General features: G+C 42.1%; 1 protein-coding gene across 3 annotated transcripts in view; it reads left to right on the top strand.

Annotated features, from left to right (window-relative positions):
- Positions 1 to 10,311, top strand: part of mideasb (mitotic deacetylase associated SANT domain protein b) — a 69,862-nt gene extending 59,551 nt beyond the window's left edge. For 2 of the 3 annotated variants that reach the window (XM_020509713.2, XM_048599628.1), the window contains exons 8-13: positions 1,236 to 1,311; positions 2,324 to 2,412; positions 3,468 to 3,611; positions 5,506 to 5,700; positions 7,116 to 7,306; positions 7,951 to 10,311. In XM_020509713.2, coding sequence (XP_020365302.2) covers positions 1,236 to 1,311; positions 2,324 to 2,412; positions 3,468 to 3,611; positions 5,506 to 5,700; positions 7,116 to 7,306; positions 7,951 to 8,113 — 858 coding nt within the window. In that variant the 3' untranslated portion in view covers positions 8,114 to 10,311. The remainder of the gene's footprint in view (positions 1 to 1,235; positions 1,312 to 2,323; positions 2,413 to 3,467; positions 3,612 to 5,505; positions 5,701 to 7,115; positions 7,307 to 7,950) is intronic. The other variant, XM_020509714.2, reaches the window with a different exon arrangement.
- Positions 10,312 to 21,943: the final 11,632 nt, after the last annotated feature.

The following is a 21,943-nucleotide window of genomic DNA, read 5'->3' as shown; positions in this document are numbered from 1 at the left end:
AATGCTACCACCAGACACACGTTCCCCTCCCATCCCTTGTCCACCTACTGCAGGATCCATTCCCTCTGGGTCACCCTGGTCCACTCTTGCTTTACCCCCAACAACCTCCCCCATAAGCCCACGGCACCTTCCCTTGCAACTGCCATAGGTGTAAAACTTGCCCATTTACCTCCTCCCTCCCCAGTATCCAAGGGCCCAAAGATGCCTTCCAGGTGAAGCAGCACTTTACCTGCACTTCACTCAAACTAGTCTACTGCATTTGCTGCTCACAATGTGGTCTCCTCTACGTTGGGGAAATGAAGCATAGACTGGGTGACTGCTTTGCAGAACATCTGTGTGCTGCCTACAAAATGGCCCTGAGCTTCCAGTTGCCTGCCACCTTAACACGCCACCCTATTCCCTGGCTAACATCTCTGTCTCAAGCCTGCTGCAGTGTTCTAGCAAAACTTAGTGCAACCTGGAAGAACGACACCTCATTTTCTGCTTGGGAACCCTGCAGCCCTCTGGACTAATATCGAGTTCAATAATTCTCCCAAGTTCTAGCCCCCTACCCCACACTCTAGGCCTTGTTAACAAATAGTCTGCCATTGCACACCACCATTAACAGTCTCCATTAACAGCTATTTTCCCTACAAGCCGGATCAGTATCTACTCCTTTGTTCAACTGTTCTTCTCCCTCTTTGGGCTCTATCCCAACCTATCATTTACTCCTTACCCCCTGCTCCCACCCTATCTTTTGCATATAAATTGACCTGTTCCTAGCTACCATCAGTTCTGAGGAAGGGTCACTGGACCCGAATCGTTAACTCTGATTTCTCTTCACAGATGCTGCCAGACCTGCTGAGCTTTGCCAGCAACTTCTGTTTTTGTTTCTGATTTACAGCGTCCACAGTTCTTTTGGCTTTTAACTGCTTTCTCAACCTATCCTGCCATCTTCGATGATTTTGTGCATCTGTACACCCCCAGATCTCTCTGCTCCAGCACCTGCTTTAGTGCCTGTTATTTGATATTGGCCTTCCACATTCTCCCTCCCTATATGTCTCATTTCACTCTTCTCTGCACTATGTTAGATCTGCCACATGTTTACCCTTTCTACCAATCAGTCTAAATCCTCTTGAAGTCTAACTCTGTCCTCTGCACAACTCTCAATGCTCCGAATGTATGTTTGTATGTGTGGTATATAGTGTATATTCATCTATTCATGTGGCTCATGTTGTTTTGCTTCTTCCCATCAGGCAGCCTTGAATATGCTGCTTATTAAAAAGACTCCACGGGGTAGGAGTAAGGCACTACTCAATTACCATTATGCAGGTAAGTGATAGCTTTCATCCTCGTCTCCTGACTCTCCACTCATTTGTTTTTGCACTTGCCTTATGTTGGGTACAGTAACTTCCAAATGGCTGGGGGAAACGTTGGCCATCCTGTGTGTTTGGTACAGAGTCAGCAGTAGCTGTGGGATAGGAAGTGGTGTCTCTGCGCTGAAACCACACTGTGCCAGTGCTGCACTCCTCACAATCTGGCATCCAGTTACAGAGCTGTTAGCTGGCACGTTGGGCGGGCATTCTCTCCAACACAAGGCGGTGGACTTGAGCACATCTTCCAGACTGACACCGCCAGTGGAGTACTGAAAGAGTGCTGGGTTGTTGGAGGTGTCATCTTTGAGATGAGATATCAGACGGAGATGCCCTGCTGCTCTCTCCGGGTGAATCTGACCACACAGTCTTAAAGAAGAGTAAGGGGTGTCCTGGCTGACATTTATCCCTCTGTCACTCGAGCAGTTTATCCGGTTGTTACCATGTTACCATTTCTTGAGAGCTTACTGCCTACAAATTGGCAACTGCATTTCCTGTTTTACAGCTAGAAACATCTGAAAGGATGTTAATGGAAGGAATTCCAGAGCTTGAGCATGGTAGTGTGACTAAAATCGGGGATGCCAGAATCTGAGGAAGGCAGTAATCTGGATGGGATTTGCTGGGCTGGAGGAGGTTACAGAAGATAAGGAGGGGTGAAATCTCTTGCGCTAAGACCTGGATGTGATTTCAGGTCTGTTCTGGGTTACCTAGTCACTATAGTTGGCTTCAGCTGGGGAAAAGGAGGTGGCAAAATGAAAAAAACTGGCCCTGATTCATCCCCCTGAGCACTAGTACCTGCTGGAAATGGGGGGAGGGTTGTTACAGTGACTCTGAAGGGAGAACAGCACTTGTTGACCGTGTGGGGGAATGGTCTCTGAGGCGAGAGAGTCAACAGTGCAGTTTAAACAGTGCCCCAGAGAGCAACCAGAGCTTTTCAAAGATGCACAATGACATCTTATTATGATTAACAGGGTCTGATAAGTGGACATCTATGGAGAAGAAGATGTTCAACAAAGGGCTGGCAGCACACAAGAAGGATTTCTTCCTTGTTCAGAAGCTGGTAAGATCCAACATGATGAATACCAGTTAGCAGGGGTGTGTGGAGAAATTGTTGGTAGAGTGTGCAGAGAAGGTTAGGGGGTGATTTATGAGAGGGAATTGTACCAGGAACCTCTCACATATGGAGAGACTAGAGAAGCTTCGTGTGAAGGTTAAAGGATATTTGTAAGAGTTTTCCAGAATCATGAATATTTTGATAGCGTTAAATAAGGAGAAACTGTTTCCAGAGGCAGAAAAGCATCAGTAACCAGAGGACACTGAATTACTGTATACACTGAATGTGTATACTGTTTGAACAAAGGCATAGTTTGTCAAAGCATTCTGTCTTGCAGTTATCGGGACTATTTGCAAGAATATAATCTAAAGGAGAACAGCATTTTGTACTGTATAAGAAGTGAGTGCAAGTTGCAATGTGGTGCACTTACACCTAGTGGACTGCACATGCAATACCCTGCTCATTGCAGACAAACAGAATATTCGTAGATTGTATTGACCTGAAACTAAGAAAACAGGCAAGAAATATTTTCTGGTTCATTCCTCAGGTCATTGCCTCGACCAATTAGTCAACCTGCATGGTTTAATATTTTAAACAAAGCTTGGTAGTTAACTGTCAGTCATCATTAACTAGTGTGTTCTCCATGGCAATGCTTCTACCAATCGGAATCCATGTGCTAACCAATCAGGACTCTCTTCTCATTTAGTATAAAGTATTGTTCCACTTTACTTTTGTATCTCTTGTGAATGTCCTGACGAGTGTATAATGAAAGGTTTAAACAAAATCTGTCATTTTGCTCACAAAGACTCAAGATTTATCAGAACAGGTTAAAGAACCAGAAGCTGCATGAAATAAAGTGAGTTGCATTCTAGAATATGCTGTCTGAAAGTGAATGAAAGCAGATTTGAAAGTATTTGTCAAATAATGCTTAAACATTGAGCAAGAGAAGTTTATAAGAATGTGGGTCAAGAGCAAGGAAGTGAGTCTAATTGGTTAGTAAACATACAATGGCGTCCTTATCTGTGCAGCGTGATTGTGAAATACTTCCTTGTATGTTACAGGTGAAGACAAAGACGGTAGCCCAGTGTGTTGAATTTTATTATACATACAAGAAACAGGTCAAAATTGGTAGGAATGGAACGCTGATATTTGGCGATGCTTCTGATAATAAGAGTGAGGAGGAGCCAGTTGAAATTGACAGAAAGGTAAGGCCTGCTCTCTTTGTATATTGCACAAAACGTCTTGAGGTTGTGGATGGCGTTCTAGAATGCAATTATTTCTTGTATAGGCCACACTGAAACTATCATCTTTAGGTCTGGTCTTACCAACACCTTATAGAATGGGAAATGAATTTCAACATTAGTAAGTGTGAAATGTTATAGTTTAGCAGGATGAATAAGTGGGGGGGACATGTAGTTTATGTGGGGGCAGTGGGGGCTGTACGTCAGCAGTAGAATGTTTAATGTTAAAGATGGTGGATTGGGTACTGGTTAAGCAGATTGCCTTGTCTTGGATGGTATTGAGATTCTTGAGTATTGTTGGAGCAGCACCCATCCAGGCAGGTAAAGGACCTTCTATCACACTCCCGACTTCTGCGTTGTCATGGGTGGAACAGGATTTGGGAGCCAGCCATTGAATTACTCATCCTGGACTTTCCGACCTCTGACTTGCTCTTGTAGATACCTTATCTATGTGGCCAGTCAAGTCCAGTGTCTCGTCTATAGATTCCTTAGCATGTTAATGATGTGGCTTTGTGACGGCAATGCTATTGAAAATCTGATGGAAACAGCTAGGCTTTCCCTTGTTGGAGATTGTCATTATCTGGCAGTTGCGATGCCACTAAATGAGTCTGAGGTTCAATATAGTCCATGTCTTGCTGAATGTGGTAGGGGCTACATATAAACAAATGAAAGGATTCGGCCTCCTCTTATGAGCTAGTGGTAAAATGTAGCTGTATTAAAGCCATACAAAAATTAAAGATTTCAGTCTTTTTAATATCGGCTTAGTGTTTGGGCTAAAAGAAACCTAAATTATGGCTACTGCATTTGCTGTGAAAGCCTTGCATTTATATAGCACTTTCCGTGACTGTGGGACACTCCAAAGTGCTTTGTGGTCAATTATGTACAATTAAAATATAGTGGTGTAGGAAATGCAGTTTGCAAACAGGATTTAATCAAACCAAAACTGATAAAGCAGATAGTATAAGAACAAGTTGTAAAAACTTGTATGTTTTAAGGAGTCTCAACTAGGGAGAGTGAGGTGGAGGGAATTCCAGAGCCTGGAGTCTAGAAATCTGAAGAGAAGGCCCCTACTGAGGGGATAATTGAGCCCATGGAGGGGGAATACCAAAATTGGAGGAGTGCAGAGATCTCAGCTGGAGGACATTGTACCTACGGTGATATGGAGGAATTTGAACATGACAATGAGAGCTGTAAAACCACACATTGGTCGATCAGGTACAAGGATCGTTGGGTAAATAGATTTGGTATGAGTTGGAACATCGGATTTGAAAATCACAGAGTCAGTACAGTGTGGAAGCAGACCATACGGCCCAAATGACCCTCCAAATAGCATCCCACTCATATCCAGCACCCACCCTCTCCCTATAACCTTGCATTTCCCATGGCTAATCCATCTAGTCTGTACATCCCTGGACACTATGGGCAATTTACCATGGCCAAACCACCCAATTTGCAGATCTTTGTACTGTGGGAGGAAACTGGTGCACCCGCTAGAAACTGACGCAGTCACGGGGAGAATGTGCAGACTCCACACGGACAGTCGCGCAAGGGTCGAACTGAACCTGGGACCCTGGCGCTGTGAGGCAGCAGGGCTAACCACTGAGCCACCGTGCCATGTACAGTAACGGAGGACAGGCAAACCAGAAAAGCATTGACATGACTGAGTCTGGAGATAATCGAAGGCAATTGACAAGGGTTACAGCAGCAGAAGCAGAGACAGTGACAAGTGGAAATTATTAAAGAGGTTGTAGTAATTTGATTTGCTGATGTGACTTCACACATTCTGACCCTTCCACATCTATTGCCCAGTACTTCTGCAGCCCAGCTCCCTCTTTAACATCTCAAATTTTTTTTACAGGATTCTCTCCCTCGTAGAGCCCGAGCACCTTACACAACAGAAGTTAAGGAAGAGGAGGAGGATGATGAAGAGGATGAGGAAGAGGAGGAGGAGGAGGACGGGGAAGAAGAGGATGAGGAGGAGGCTGGCCCAGATCACAAAAAGCTGATCCTGACCCAAACTAAGGTTGTGAAGACTGATCAGACCCCAGTAGCTGTAAGTTAACTCGATTTATGTGTCAGTGAAGTGTTAGACTCAAGGGCGTTTATTAATTGTGATATAAGCAGACTTTCATAAAGTAACCTGTCAGTCTGCCTGGTCATCTCTACCACTTGCCAAATTAATGAGCGCACTGTTCTCATACAGTACGAAAATGTTGTTCCCTTTCACATTGGCATTTCTTGTAAATTGTCCCGCTGAGTGCAAGATGAATAGCTTTCACATATGTCTCTTTTCAGCAATTATCAAAGGAACCTTTATTTCTGCAGCCCTCCTATCTCAGTTAGTTGCTGAGGTAATACAAGGAAGGATTCAGCCTATATTTCTGGGGATTTTGCAGGTTTTTATTCAACACTAACCAAGCACATGGGGGAAACAAGGGAAACTGTCACAGTGTGATAAAAGACTTGCATTTCACTGGTATCCTTCACAACTCGGTTAAAGAAGTATTTTGAAGTATACTAGTTGTGTTGTGGGAAGCGTGGCAGGCAACTTATGCATGCAAACAGCAATTAGATAAATGACGAGATAAGTTGCTTTTGTGAAATTAAGATTGCAGGAAAAATATTGGCCAGGACACCAGGAAAATTCCCCTGCTCTTCAAAATACTGTCCAGAATCTTTCACACTTGGCTGAGAGGGTGGAATGGGGATTTGGTCGTACATCCAATTTGAAAGACAGCACCTCTGAAAATGCAGCACTCCGTCAGTATATCCTTTGATTAGTGCAGTGGCCCATCTCTTTTAGAGCGCCATTCTAATGGGAGAAAAACATCTGGTTAATTGAATTAAAAATGAGTAACAACAAAAAGCAAAAGGTATCTTCACATCTGAATCATAACGGTCCTGGTTTCTCTTGAGATGGTTTGCATCTTGAGATGCCCACTGTTCCCTTCTCCAAGGCCATCTATTATGAACACCCAGGTTAAGAGCAGCCAGAGTGATGGCCCATGGGCTCCACTCATCCAGGACCTACAAGCTACCTTTTTAGGCAGCTTCACAAGAAGATCCTCTGACCTGCGCACCCCACTTTGCACCAGGCAGCCATGTTAAAGAATAACCCCTTCAAGGACTGTGATCTTTCATCCAGAGTATGAAAGTAGGGCTGTGGACTCGCCCTACTCGTGTGCCAGATAACATTTGTCCATCAATCAGTATTACTGAAACAGATAATCTAGTCATTTTTCTCATTGCTGTTTGTGGAAACTTGCCGTGTGTAAACTGACCGCTGCATTTCCTGCACGTGGCAGCTCTTCAAAGTTAGTGCTTTGTTGGCTGTAATACTTGCTGAGGTTGTGAATATGGTTATATGGACAGAAGTCCTTTTCTTGACATTTGTTTTCTGGAGAGTTTCACCATTCTGATCAACTTTGCACTATTTCTCTCTCGCCCCCTTTATTTTACATATTGAAGCAGTCTCAAGGTGTTCACTTGCGGAAGAATCCTGACCCTACGTACCGATGTAGCTACAGACCACGACAGCCTGCAGTGTCCACGGCACCACCCCGCATGCCATCCAGGAGCGAGCAGGCACAGTCGGGCGCCTCAGCCAAACATGCCAAGCAGAATCAAGAAAGCATTTTCCCTTGCAAGAAGTGTGGGAAGTAAGTTGGGGATTTATGTGTTGAAGGTGTTAGGTGTTATGAACTATGCTATCTTCATTCCCCATGAGGAAGGGGTAAAATGTGCCAAGACAGGTTGCTGCCTGGTGCTTCAGCCAAGGGGTCACTCCACAAACATAAGTTGGTGCACTGACCAATTACAAGTTGCATTGCAAGGGACATGAGCCAAATGCAGGCAAATGGGACTTGGTCAGCATGAGTGAGTTGGACGGAAGGGTCTGTTTCTGTGCTGTATGACTCTATCACTAAAAGACCTATCAAGGCTCACCTCAGTCCTCTTAGCATTTCTGTCTTCTCAGGGGTGAGGTAGCAATCAACAAAAGCCCATAATAGATCACTGAAATAGGAAGAGTCCTTTCAGACCCTTGAGCCTGCTCTGTAATTGAGTTTGATCATAGTTGATCTGTATCTCAACTGCATGTAATTTTCTTGGCTCCACCTAACACAATCCACAGATCTGTCCTGAGAATTCCAAGTGATCCACGCAGCTTTTTGAGGTGGAGAATTCCAGAATTCCCTTTAGGAAAAAGTCTGGGGTATTTCTGGCTGACTCCAAAAGGGAATGATGCCAACTTGGTTAGCAGCTGTGTTCTGGGTCTAACTCTGATCTGATCTTTCCATTCTAGGGTTTTCTTCAAAGTGAAGAGTCGGAGTGCACACATGAAGAGCCACAGTGTCCAGGAGAAGAAGCAAAGGGAGGCGGAGCTGAGGAGTCGTGTTACGGCAGACGAGCAGAGAGAGGAGCAAGAGAAGTACGATGATTATTCCGATAGCTACCAGGATGAGTAAAGATGGAGAAGAGATCAGGCCCCCCTCAACAGTCTGCAATCTCAACAGGACTCGCCTGTTGGCCATACCTTCTCTGGGAAGCTTCGCCTGTATCTCTTTGTGATCATTTCTTCCCCATCCCTGGCCTCACAAACAGAGAAGTGGGGATAGTATGTTTTTTAAGGCTGTTTCAGGCCAATTGCAGAGCAGGTGGTTCGCTGAAGTAACAGCAGTGTTGGCAAACAAAGGTTACTTGTTGGAAAATCTTATGCACTTTTTCTCAATTGTGTCTGCTTGTTGAACATTTCCCTTCACCCGTCCTTCCCCTTTTTATTTACGGTTGCACAACAGATTTTCTGCACAGATTGAAAGATTACTCGGAAGCAGTGTTGCACATTTGTTAAGTATGGAATTGATGAATCTTATTGTTGCTCAGCAGAAATAGGCTTGGAACATTTATTCAACTTAAAGGAATCACTGCATTTGTATTTTTGCATCACACTATAAAAAAATTACATTGCATGACTTTGGACTACAGTAATAGAGATGGACAACCATTACACATTGTCAGTTTAATACAACCTAATTTACACAGTTAGGTTGTTCGAGTTTGGTACTTCATGTGAAATCTTACTGAAGATCTGATTTGAACGCTGGAGTCAGAGCTGCCTTGATCCTCAGTAACCTGTCCCTGATGATCTATGCCATTGTTTTAATGCACGTCAGTGTTTATGAAACACACTGATGATCTACCGACCATGGATGTGTTTTATTCTTTGGACTCGAATCATTCAGCTTCCACAGTGCCCGGACCCAGGACAGTCAGGATGTGTTGTCCTCTCATCTGAGATTGTTGCCCTAGGAATGCATCATTGTGCGAGATACCAATTGCTGTATGAGGTGAAATGCTGGGGCCTTGAAATCTGTTATGTTCTTTCTCTGCAAGCAAGTTTGTAAAATTTACAGGGCTAGTAGCTGGGACTCATTTTCTATGGGTGTCATTTGCTTAGACCTGGAACTCCTGAAGATTCGTGCCTCAAGACTGGTTCCACTGGTATCATCAATCACGTAGCCTGGTCCTCACCTGCACTGTGCCACTGTCATAGAAGGAAGCCATTCTGCCCTTCACAGTTGCTGCAAGTTGCGAATCTTTCAGGCAGGCACAGACCCTTTCAAAAATCATGACTGGCAAGTTACCAAATACCATAGGGATTTGTAATTTCCTTTGTTACCAGTTTTCATATTTTTAAATTACATTTCCTCGATTTGGCATTTATTTGAAATGGATTATAATAAATTATAGCAGCTATGCTCCGGTACCATTGCCAGCTCTGGTTGGATGTGTTCCTGGAGGCACGTGTCAAATATTCCCTCTCCCTGTAATTTTTATAACCGATTAACTAACTATAAATAGGGGCAGATGAAGTAAAAAGTGCAGATGTTTCCTTCATTTTTTGGAAGATTTTTCTCCCAGAGTTGATGGCAGCAGCTTCGAGGAGATTAATCCTTATTTTCTGGAGACTTCAGAACTATTTTGAAGGTTGACATTCCCACGTATTTTAAGAAATACTGACACATTGCCACAAGTGCACAACCTTCCTTATTTGATATTTAAAAAAGAATTGGATTGGGTCATTTAGAGATTTCTGGGTATGCAACCCTTAAGATGGGAAATATGTGGTCCTCTTAACCCTGCAACTTATTCAGCCTTGAAAGCTGCTTTCGCTTGTATTGCCATTGTATATACAGCACAAAGAGTATCTATATCATCTGGAGCTACAGCTATGGCTGTTGGCATTGAATTTAGCAGCCTGTTTTACTGCGGGCTTTGTAAATATACCAAAAATTGACATTATTTATTCTTCCTATGGCTTATTTGATTTCTGTATAAACTTTATAAAGATTTATAAAGACTTTTAGTAAGGCTGGCCTATATAATTTTTTTGTGAATGGTTTTGTACATTTTGGTTTCTTTTCTCCACCCCTGCCTTTTTAAAGCTTATTTAAACCAGCTTATAATAGCAGGTTGGGACACCCTCATCACCTACTGAATACAGTCTTTCTGCAATGTAATATTTGTACTTTATTTTGTATCAACAATTTGAAGCTTTGTTTTACAAAAGAAAGAGATTGTAAATATACAATTATTAAATGTAACTGCAGTTCAATTTTTAAAATAATTTGTTTTCTGTCGATAAAAGTAAAGAACATTCAAAGTCTATGATGAACTCAATGTCACTGGGTGCTTTACAGCCAATATGTACATGTAAAGATTAACAAACCGCAATATGATAATGAGCAAATAATCTGATATTGATTGAAGGATAAATACTTAATTAGGATAAATGCATTTTGGTAAAACAAACACGGGCAGGATTTATACAAGTAATAATATGGCTGTGGGTAATGTTGTAGAACAAAGAGACCTCGGGGTTCAGGTACCAAATTCTTTGACATTTGTGTCACAAGCAGACAGAGTGGTTAAGAAGGCATTTCGCATGCTTACCTTCATTGCTCAGATCTTTGAGTTTAGGAATTGGGATGTCACATTGAGATTGTACAGGATGTTGGTGAGGCCTCTTCTAGAGTACTGTGTCCAGTTCTGGTCACCCTGTTATAGGAAGGATATTATTAAGCTGGGGAGGGTTCAGAAAAGATTTAGCAGGATGTTGCTGGGAATGGAGGGCTTGAGTTTATAAGGATAGGCTGTGACTATTTTTCACTGGAGCATAAGAGGTTGAGGGGTGACCTTTTATAGAGGTTTATAAAATCATGAGGGGTGTAGATCAGGGGAATGGTAGGTGTCTTTTCTCTAGGTTGGGAGATTTAAAGATTAGGGGTTACATTTTAAGTTGAAGGGGGAAAGATTTAAAAAAGACATGGGAGCAACTTTTTTATATAGAGTGGTTCATGTGTAGAGTGACCTTCCAGAGATAATGGTAGATGTGGGTACAGTTACATTTAAAAGACATTTAGATAAGTACATGTTTGAAGGGATATTGGTTAAGCGCAGGTAGGTGGGACTAGTTTAATTTGGGCTGCTCCTCTTCAGACATTTCCAGGTGATATTTTACATCTTCTGAGAAAGGGAATAGGGCTTCATATTAATAGAACTTGTAGTCTTAGTCAGCCTGTTTCAATGCAACTACAACCCAGGCATCTACCCAACAATATGAAAAATTACCCAGGTTTGTCTTGTATGCATTATCAATTACTGCCCATCAGTCCATCATCACTCTTCCGATGATACAGTGCATCAAGCAGCGCATGTTCAGTAATCATCTGCTCACTGACGCTCAATTTGGGTTCTGCCAGTGCTACACAGCTCCTGACTTCATTAATCCAAACATGGGCAAATGAACTGTACTGCAGAGATAAGGTGCGAGTGACTGCTTTTGACAGCAAGGCAGCAACTGATGATTCATACTATCAAGGAGGCTGACTGAAACCGGACACAATGAGAATATGGGGGAAAATACTCTGCTGGTTGGAATGGAAAGTGTTTTATTTGTGAATGGGATGTGAGTATCACAGGCTAGGACAACATACATTCCCTAACCTAACTGCCCTTAAATGTAGTGGTTGTTGGAAATCAATAATCTTAGCCCCATAACATTGCAGCAGTGGTTTTTCAGGGCAGTGTCTTAGGCCCAACCATCTTTTAGATGCTTCATCAATGACTTTCCCATTAGATATTGGTGATTTTCTAATGTTTGCATAAGCTGAATACCAGTTACTACTCTTCTGAGTAAAGCAGTCCTGTCCATATGCAGCAGTAACTGGACAATACCAGTTAACTGTAATACTGTTAATTTGAAGCCTCATTTCCTTTCCCAGAAGATGTAAAATATCACCTGGAAGTGTCTGACGAGGAGCAGCCCAAACTAAACTAGACTTATAAGTGACAAGTAACATGTGGCTCACACAAATGCTACAAGGTAATGACCATCTCCAAACATGACATAATCAAAGGATCTGACCTTAATATTCAATGGCATCATCATCACTGAATTCCTCACTTTCAGCATCCTGAGGGTTTCCCTTGAATTGAACCCGAAACTGGACTCACCATATAAATACTCTGTTGAAACAGCAGGTCAGAGGTTGGGAATCCTGTTGCAAGTAACTCATCTCCTGACTCCCCAGAGTTTGTCCATCATCAATGAGGTAGAAGTCAGCAGTGTGATGGAATATTCCCCACTTGACTGGATGAGTAAAGCTAACAACATTCAAGAAGCTTGATACAATCCAAGACAAAGCAGTCTGCTTGATTGGCATCAAATGCCCAACCCTCAAGATTCTGTCGGTGGCAGCAGCATATGATATCTACAATGCAACTTAATGTAACTGACCAAGGTTTCTTTGATGTACCTTTAAAATCCCCATGACCACTTCCACCTAGAAGGACAAGGGCAGCAGGTACACGGGAACACCACCAACTGCAAGTTGCCCTCGAAGCCACTCACTACCCTGAATTGAAAATATATTGCCAATTCCTTCAATATCACTAGGTCAAAATCCTGGAACTCCCTCCTCAATGGCATTGTGGGTGTCACTATACCCCAAGGTCATAGAGTAATACAGCATGGAAACAGGCCCTTCAGCCCCATCTGGACCATGCTGATCATGGTGCCCACTCGGCTAGTTCCAATTGCCCACCATTGCTCCATATCCCTTTCCATCCATGTACCTAACCAAATGCTTTTTAAATGTTGCTATTGTACCTGCCTCAACCATTTATGGCAGCCCATTCCATATACACACCACTGTCTGCATGAAGAAGTTGCCCCTCAGGTCCTTCTTAAATCTTCCCCCTCTCACCTTAAACCTATGCCCTCTTGTTTTCAATTCCCCATCTCTGTAGAAAAAAGACTAAATGCATTGATCCTACCTATGCTCCTCATGATTTTATATACATCAATAAGGTCACCCCCTCCATCTCCTACATTCCAAAGAATAAAGCCCTATCCTGGCCAACTTCTCCCTACAACTCAGGCCTACTAGTCCTGGTAACATCCTCGTAAATCTTTATTACACACTTTCCAGTTTAATTATGTCTTTCCTATAAAAGGGTGACCAAAACTGTACACAATACTTCAAGGCCTAACCAAGGACTTGTACAAAAGTAACATAACATCCCAACTCCTATACTCAATGCCTCGACTGATGAAGGCTAGCATCCCAAATGCCCTCTTCACCACCCTGTCTACCTGTGACGCTGCTTTCAGCGATCTATGTACTTGTACTCCTAGGTCCCTCTGTTCCACAACACTTGTCAGGACCTTACATTTACTGTATAAGTCCTACTTTGGTTTGACTTTCCAAAGTGCAACAATTCACACTGCAGCTCTGTAGCAATTCTAAAAATCAGCTCACTACCACCATCTCAAGGGCGTTTAGGGATGGTTAATGAGTGCAGGCCCAGCCAGAAATATCCACGTTGCATGAAGAAATACAAACCAATGAGGATAGTAACAGACTTCGGGGAGGCAGTCTGATTGGAGAGAAATGGATATAAACATGGCAGATGAAATTTAATGCAGAGAAGTGGAAAAATGATTACATTTGGCAGGAACAATGACAAGAAACAATATAACCAAAAAGGTACAATTTTAAAGGGATTTCATGAACAGAAAGCTGGGGCTATGCATGAACAATATGCAGCAATGACAAGTTGGCAGGAATAAAAATTTCATAGACAAAAATGTTGAATCTTTATATAATTCTGAACACCACTCTTTGGAAGAATGTCAGGCCTCAGAGAAGCTGTAGAGGAGACTAGAATCTCAATAAGGACGAGGGCTACGGTTATGTGGAGAGATCAGAGGAATTGGGCCTAAAGCAAAAAACTGCAGATTCTGGAGATCTTTGCTCTGAAGAAGTCACATTGGACTTAAAGTGCTGACTCTGTTGCTCCCTCCACAGATGGTGCCAGGCCTGCTGAGTTTCTCCAGCACTTTGTTTTTATTAATGGAGAAGCTGAGGTGTTTTCCATAAGACCATAAGACATGGGAGCAGAAATAGGCCACTCAGCGCATCAAGTCTAATCCGCCATTCAGTAATAATCCCCAATGCCACTTTCCTGACTTTTCCCCAATACCTTTGATTCCCTTACTGATGAAACTCTACGTTTACTTACTATGCACAGCTCTGATCTCACACTCAAAATAAACCAGACAATCAGCACAGATTGCACAGTGCAGGTTACGTTTGTGCTGAGGTTAATGATTTGTTCATCAGATTACATGCAAAGTCTCAGCACGAAAGTAACCAAACTGAGACAGCATCCAGAGTATTGCGGTGAGCTTTCCTTATATTACATCTGCCTGGAATAGTGGAATTCTAATGTTAAAAATGGGCAATGGAACAAATCTCATCAAAAGACTCTAGGACTCTGCAGGATTCTTTGTGCTACAAGTATCACATCTGGAAGATATCTGATCATAGAGATTCTGCTGGAGTGTGCAGAAAACTTTAGGAAGGGAAGAGTCCCAGCTCAGAGAATCTAGCTCAGAATCTATAAACCAAACCGTGCTCAGTTTAGGAAGTCAGAAATTAAATAATACCAGGTTATAGTCCAACAGGTTTACTTGAAATCACAAGCTTTCGGAGCACTGCTCAGAAAGTTTGTGTTTCAAATAAACCTGTTGGACTATAACCAGGTGTCATGTGACTTCTGACTTTGTCCACCCCAGTCCAACACCAGCACCTCCACATCATTTAGGAAGAAACAGAAGTAGTCATAAGGCATCTGAGGGGCCGAGGTACACAGTTTGTCAAAATTCAAAAAGAGGTCCAGAAAGTAATCAAAAAGGACAATTAAATGCTGACTTTCATATCTAGTGGAATGAAAAGGGATAGTAATCATGCCTCAGCTTTGACAAATCCTTTATATAACATACTGAAAGCAGTTCTGGGCACCACACCTTGGGAAGAAAACATTGGCCTTGGAGGGAATGCAGTTTACTCAAATAGTACCTAGACTCCAAAGGTTAAACTAGGAGGACAGATTACATAAACTTGGTTGTATAACTTGAAATTTAGAAGGATAAGGACGTGGTCAACTTTTTCAAGATATGAAGCAGATCAGATAGGGGAGATTAGGAGAAAGTTTCCACTGGCTGAAGGGTCTATAGGGGAAGGGTTGTTACTGAAATTAGGAGATAGCTTTTCACACAGAGTGCAAGGTTTCAACTGTCCTCCACACACAAAAATCTACATTAGATCAATTATTAATTTTAAAATGAAGATAAATAGACTTTTGCATTCCAAATGTGATTTTTTTGTGGGATGTGGTCATTGTTGACCAGTCAGCATTTATTGCCTGTCCCTTGTTGCCCTTCAGAAGTTGGTGGCAAGTTGCCTTCTTGAACCACTGCAGTCCATGTGCTGGAGTAGACCCACAGCCCCTTAGGAATAGAATTCCAGGATTTTGACCCAGTGACAATGAAGGAACGGTGATATATTTCCAAGTCAGGATGGTGAGTGGCTTGGAGGGGAACTTGCAGGTGGTGTAGTTCCCATGTATCTGTTGCCCTTGTCCTTCTAGTTGGAAGTGGTTGTGGGTTTGTAAGGTGAAGTTTGAGGATATTTGGAGAATTTCTGCAGAGCATCTTGTAGACAGTAGCAGTAGTGTGTATTGAGTGTTGATGTGTGGATGCTTGTGGATGTAGTGCCAGTCAAGTGGCTTGCTTTGTTCTGGATGGTGTCGAGCTTCTTGAGTGTTGTTGGAGCTACACCCATCCAGGCAAGTGGGGAGTATTCCATCACACTCCTGACTTGTGCCTCGTAGATGATGGACAGGCTTTAGGGAGTCAGGAGGTGAGTTACTTGCTGCGGTATTCCTAGCATCTGACTTGTTCTTGTAACCACTTTATTTATGTGGCAAGTCCAGTTATACTTCTGCTCAATGGTAATGCCAAGGATATTAATAGTGGGGAATTCAGTGATGGCAGCACCATTGAATATCAAATGGCAATGGTTAGATTGTCTCTTATTTGAGATGGTCATTGCCTGTCAATTGTGTGGCACAAATGTTACTTGCTACTTGTTAGCCCAAGCCTTGGATATTGTCCAGATCTTGTTGCATTTGAACTCGGACTGCTTCAGTATCTGAGGTGATGTGAACGGTGCTGAAAATTGCACAATCATCAGCGATCATGCCCACTTCTGACCTAATGATGGACGGAAAGTTATTGTTGCAGCAGCTGAAGATATTTGGGTCTAGGACACTACCCTGAGGAACTCATGCAGTGATGTGCTGGAGGTGAGATGATTGACCTCCAACAACCACAAGCATCTTCCTATGTGTCAGTTCTGACTCCAACTAAAGGAGATTTTGCCATTGCTATTTATTTATTTCTATTTTGTTAGGGATTCTTGATGCCACACAAATGTGATCTTGATGTCAAGGTCTGTCATTCTCACCTCACCTCTGGAATTCAGCTCTTTTGTCCATGTTTGAACCAAGACTTCAATGAGGTCAGGAGCTGAGTGGCCCTGGTGGAGCACAAACTAGGCATCACTGAGCAGGTTATTGCTGAGCAGGTGCTGTTTGATAGCATGGTTGATGACACCTCATCATTTTACTGATGATTGAGAGTAGACTGATGGGACGGTAATTGGCTGGACTGGATTTGTCCTGCTTTGTGTACAAGACATATCAAGACAATTTTCCACATTGTCAGGTAGAGCTTGGCTAGGGGAGTGGCAGGTTCTCAGGCACAATTCTTCAGTACTATTGCTGTAATGTTGTCATGAATTCTTAATTCTAGGCATTTTTTATTGAATTCAAATTCCACCATATGCCGTGGTGGGATTTGAACCTGGTTCCCAGAGCATTAGTTGAGTTTCTATATTAATAGTCTAACAATAATACGAGGCCATCATCTCTCTGCATTTACAGGTATGGGACAAATACAAACAAAAGCAAAATGCAGTGAATGTTAGAGATCTGAAATAAAAACAGAAAGTGCAGGTGAAATTCAGCAGGTCTGGAATTATCACCGGAGAGAGAAACAATCAATATTTCGAGTGGAATCTGACTTCTTCAGAAATGAAGACAGCTGTAAAAGTAATGGGTCTTATGCTGTTGAAAAAGGTGGGGAAAGAAACATGTAGAACAGGTAAGAGAGGGCAAGTTAGCTTAGAAATAAAAGGTGTCACAGATCAAAAGGATTAAGGGAGTGGTGAAGGATAGATTCAGTGTAAGCGTTAATAGCAGAACATAGGTCAGCTGTGACTGGAAGCAACAACATGATAACCAGATACAGACACTGGGGGGTACTGAATCACAAAAAAAGGGTGGACAGTGTTCATGGTCTGAAATTGGTAACTCATGGTTGAACCCAAAAGGCTGTGGAGTGGAAAAGGAGGTGCTATTCCTCCCTCTTACTTCACCCAGCCACTCCCTTTGCCTTTTGTTCTGAAGGAGCATCACATGGACTCAAAACATTAGCTCCATTTCTGCCTCCACAGATTACAGAACATTCATTATTTCTGCATTGTATAGGTCTTCCTTTTCCAGCCCGCAAAAATTCTTTTCCTTTCCTAATACTAATCTCTACCACCTATTTTCAACTAGACAAAGTTGCAAAACAGTCTCATATAACAGGAAAAGGAAGAATGACTTGGGGGAATGACAAGGAATTTTGGTAGTGTAATGAGGAACTTGGATGCCGCAGAGAAATGTTTTAGCTCAATGTTAGCACTCTCATCTCAGAGTTGCAGTTGGTTCAAGACTCACTCAAGACACTTAAGCTAACACTCCAGTACCATACTGAGGGACTGATGCCCTTTTGGAGGTATACTGCACCACCTTTTGGATGAGACATTAGTCAAGGCCCTGATTGGCCTCTCAGGAGATTTAAAAGATCTATGGCACATTTCGAAGATCAGGGAAGTTCTTCTAGTGTCTGGGCCAACATTTATTCCTCAACTAAACTCAATAAAAGTACATTGTTTGGTCATTATCACATTGTGCACAGCAAGCTCCCAGCAGACTGGTTGCTGTGTTTCATACATTACAACAGTGACCACATTTCAATAATGCTTAATTGGCTGTAAAGAGTTTTGATACAGCCTGAAAGTGTGAAGGGCACAATGCAAACACATATGCTTTCTAAATAAAAGCATCACTGCTTAAGGGTATAGCAAAAAATCAATGGTATCAATGATTCCAGATGTCGAGATTCTGTATAGCAGGCTGGAGGGGTCAAATTGTTTACTCTTATTCCTATTTTCTTTCTGTTCCAATGTTCTTAATATTCAACCGAAGATAGCTGCGAAAATGCAGATTGAGCAATAATCATCTAAATCATAGCCACCAACCCAGAAAACAAGCAAAACGGATCAACAGATTCATAGAACCAGTGTACAGAAGAGGCCCTTTGGCCGAGCGAGTCTGTACCATCAAAGTTACACTAAATCTGCACAAGTCCCCCTATCCAACACTCGGCCCATAGCCTTGAGTGTTAAGCCATTTCAAGTGTTCATCCAAGCACTTTTCAAAGGTTGTGAGGTTTCCCACCTCAACCACAGTCCCAGACAATTCATTCCAGGCCCCTACCACCCTCTGGGTGAAAAAGGTTTTCCCTCAAGTCCCCTCTAAACATCCTCCCTTTCACCTTAAAATTATGCCCTTTTGTTATTGATCCTTTGATTAAAGGGAAAAAGCTGCTATCTAACTCACCCTGTCCACGTCTCTTATAATCTTATACATCTCAATGTGGTCCACTCAGTCTTCTCTGCTCCAAAACAAAAACAATGCAAACTTATACAGCCTTTCTTTATAGCTAAGGTCCAACTAAAAAAAATTTTAAAATTTATCCCCCAGGCCCCAAATCAGCTGTAAGCATGGAAATACGTTGGACTGAGATTGCAATGAAACACTTGCTACTTCAGCTGTGGAATAGCTAACATTCAATACTTCGATAAGGAAAAAAACCCTAAACACAAAAGTACAGCTTGCAGCAGATGTGATATGAAATTATTCAAAGGGAATGTGACTCTTGAAGGCAGGAAGTTTAATTTCTGTTGAGATCTGGAAGCTTGCCCATTTCCAGTAAATTCCAGAAACTTTGTGCTGTTTATTTGGCACACTTTCTGTAAGTTTGCAATTGAGTCTTTCAAAGTAATAAAAAAAATTCCCTATAAGAAACATAAACACATAAAACAGACCCACCACTAATAGACACTGAGAAGACCGTCCCAGTATGTGGACTGAATTCTAAATACAGAGAGACCAAAAAAAAACTGACTTCCTGACTGCACTGGAATTGATGCTAAAGAGCAACGGACTCACGCAGGAAATACAACAGTCCATCAGACAGACGATAGTCCCAACACTGAGCAGAAAAGGTAACTGGAACACATTTAACACAGAAGAAAGCCCTGGAAAGACTCAAGAAAGACAGAAACATTGTAATCTTACCAGCGGACAAAGGACACATGACAGTAATCCTTAATAGAGCCCAATATATCGAGAAAGCTAACATACTACTAGCAGATACCGACACCTACCAACATATGGTGATAGACCCACCACCAGTTAGAGAACCGGATTACAACAATCCTGAAGAAATTACATACTCAGGAGATATCAGCAAGATAGACTACCAAAAAGGGAAGCCAGAGGGATCCAAATCACCCCGCTTCTACGGACTCCCTAAGGCATACAAGCCAGGGGTTCCCTCAGACCCACTGTCTCACTACCAGGTACACTAACATATAGACTAGCCAAAGAACTACAATGGAAACTGAAATACTTAGTTGACAACACTACCTACTCCATCCACTCCTCCTAAAAATTCCTCAACATAATCAAAGATACCAGAATAGAAGAGAACGAGATAACAGCACTATTTACATCCATAAACATCAACCTAGCCAAAGAAACAATTGCCACACTGCTGGATGAATCAGGTAGGCAGGCACCCCACGACACCAACAGCATCAATAAGGACAGCACCTGAAACTGCTGGATCTGTGCCTCACAACTCACTTCACCTTCAACGACCATATATTCAAACAAATCAACGGAACACCAGTAGGATCCCCAGTAGCAGGACTGATTGAAGAAACGGTAATGCAAAGATTAGAACAGACAGCGCACCCCTACTATACAATCCAAACACTGGGTCCACTACGTAGATGACACCTTTGTGATTATCAAATGCACAAGACTAGAAAAAACCCACTGACGCACAAACAACATCCCCACCGGAATAAAATTCACAAAAGAAGAAGAGAACAATAACCGACTACCCTTCCTAGACATAATGGTAGAGTGTAAGAACAATGGGAAACTCCACAAATTATGTTAAAGACAACACATAGCAAGAAAGCACTTCACAAATCTATATGAATGCAAGTTCCTTTCATCTTCATATGACTGGAAGTATATTCCCTTTATCTCTGCCCTGGTTATACTTATTCTTATTGCCTTTTCCTAGGACTGCACAAACAGCAAATAAGAGGCAAGGAAAAAGGCAAAGAATTCCTAGCTCCCTGATATGTGAAACTCAAATCGTACTCCCCACTGCAACCACCCCCCTTCTCCAATTCTGAATTCTATTGTTACTCCTGGTGCTACCAATTCTCATTCCAATTGACTTGGGATCATTCTTTTATTCCTTTACCTTCCCAACAATTTGAATTTGAAAGATCATAGTGTCTTACAGCACAGAGGAGGCCTTTCAGCCCATGTCTGTTTTGGCTCTTCGAAAGAGAAGTTATAGTTAATCCGACAATTCTTGTTTTACTTTCTGCAACACTGTGAGTTCCTCATTTCCAATTACCGTCCAACATGCTGTTAAAACTATTTCTGGAATGAGCTTCCAGGTAGTGTAGTCCTAATCCTGACATTGTGAATCTATGATCTCATGTTGTTGACCCATTTGCCCAGTGCAAATATGATGGGTTGAATGGCCTCCTTCTACCCTCATGACAATTCTGTGATTCTATAGGGAACATTCTTTTTCCAAGTTTTCTCAAATAAAACTTTTCCTTGCATTAAAAGTCTCTATTAGATCAGGGCTTAAACAAGGAAAAGGGTACTAATGTTTTTAACCTCTCCTCGTAAGTCTCTAGTCGCAGGTTACCTCTCATGAACCTTCCCCGTACACTTTCTTCATACCATTGCTGCAGGGTGGTGCCTGAATTTTTATATTCTATTCTTCCGTTTATAAACCAAAGTGGTCCAAATGTATTTTCAAACATTTTATCAATTTGCTTATTCCATCTTAAAGGATTGTGTCTGTGCTCATCTAACCTTCTCAAAATTGTGACATTTATTGTCTTGCCATAATGTCTTTTGAAAATGCACTACCATCACAATTCCCTGCATTTAACTCATCTGTCACACTTCTGCCCAATTCACCATCCTGTCACTCAAAGACTACAATAATCCATGTAATGAACAACTACTTTACAAAATTTCATATCATTTATAAAACCTTATAAAACTGCTCTCTACACCGATGTCTAGGTCATTTATAAATTAACTGAAATAAGCAATGGATCCAAAACTGATTCCTGAGGAACACCACCACAAATCACTTCCCAGTCTGAAAAACACCTATCACACATTAATCTCCTGCTTCCTGTCACTGAGCCCAATTTAAATTATATTAACATTTTCTCCTTCGTTCTACTTTGTCGAATGCCTTCCAAAAGTCTATATGAACAACATATACCTTGATCAGCCCTCTCTATTGCCCCTCAAAGAGTTTAATCAAATTCATTAGACATTATTTGCCTTTAGTAAATCCATGCTGGCTCTCATTTGTTAACCAGTTACTTTCCAAAGGCAGATAACAAGGCGTAGAGCTGGATGAACACAGCAGGCCAAGC

The sequence above is a fragment of the Rhincodon typus genome, chromosome 8 (genome assembly GCF_021869965.1).
Source record: "Rhincodon typus isolate 14 chromosome 8, sRhiTyp1.1, whole genome shotgun sequence".
Taxonomy (NCBI): Eukaryota; Metazoa; Chordata; class Chondrichthyes; order Orectolobiformes; family Rhincodontidae; genus Rhincodon; species Rhincodon typus.
Note: the sequence above shows the minus strand (reverse complement) of the source record. Positions and strands in the feature narration are given on the sequence as shown.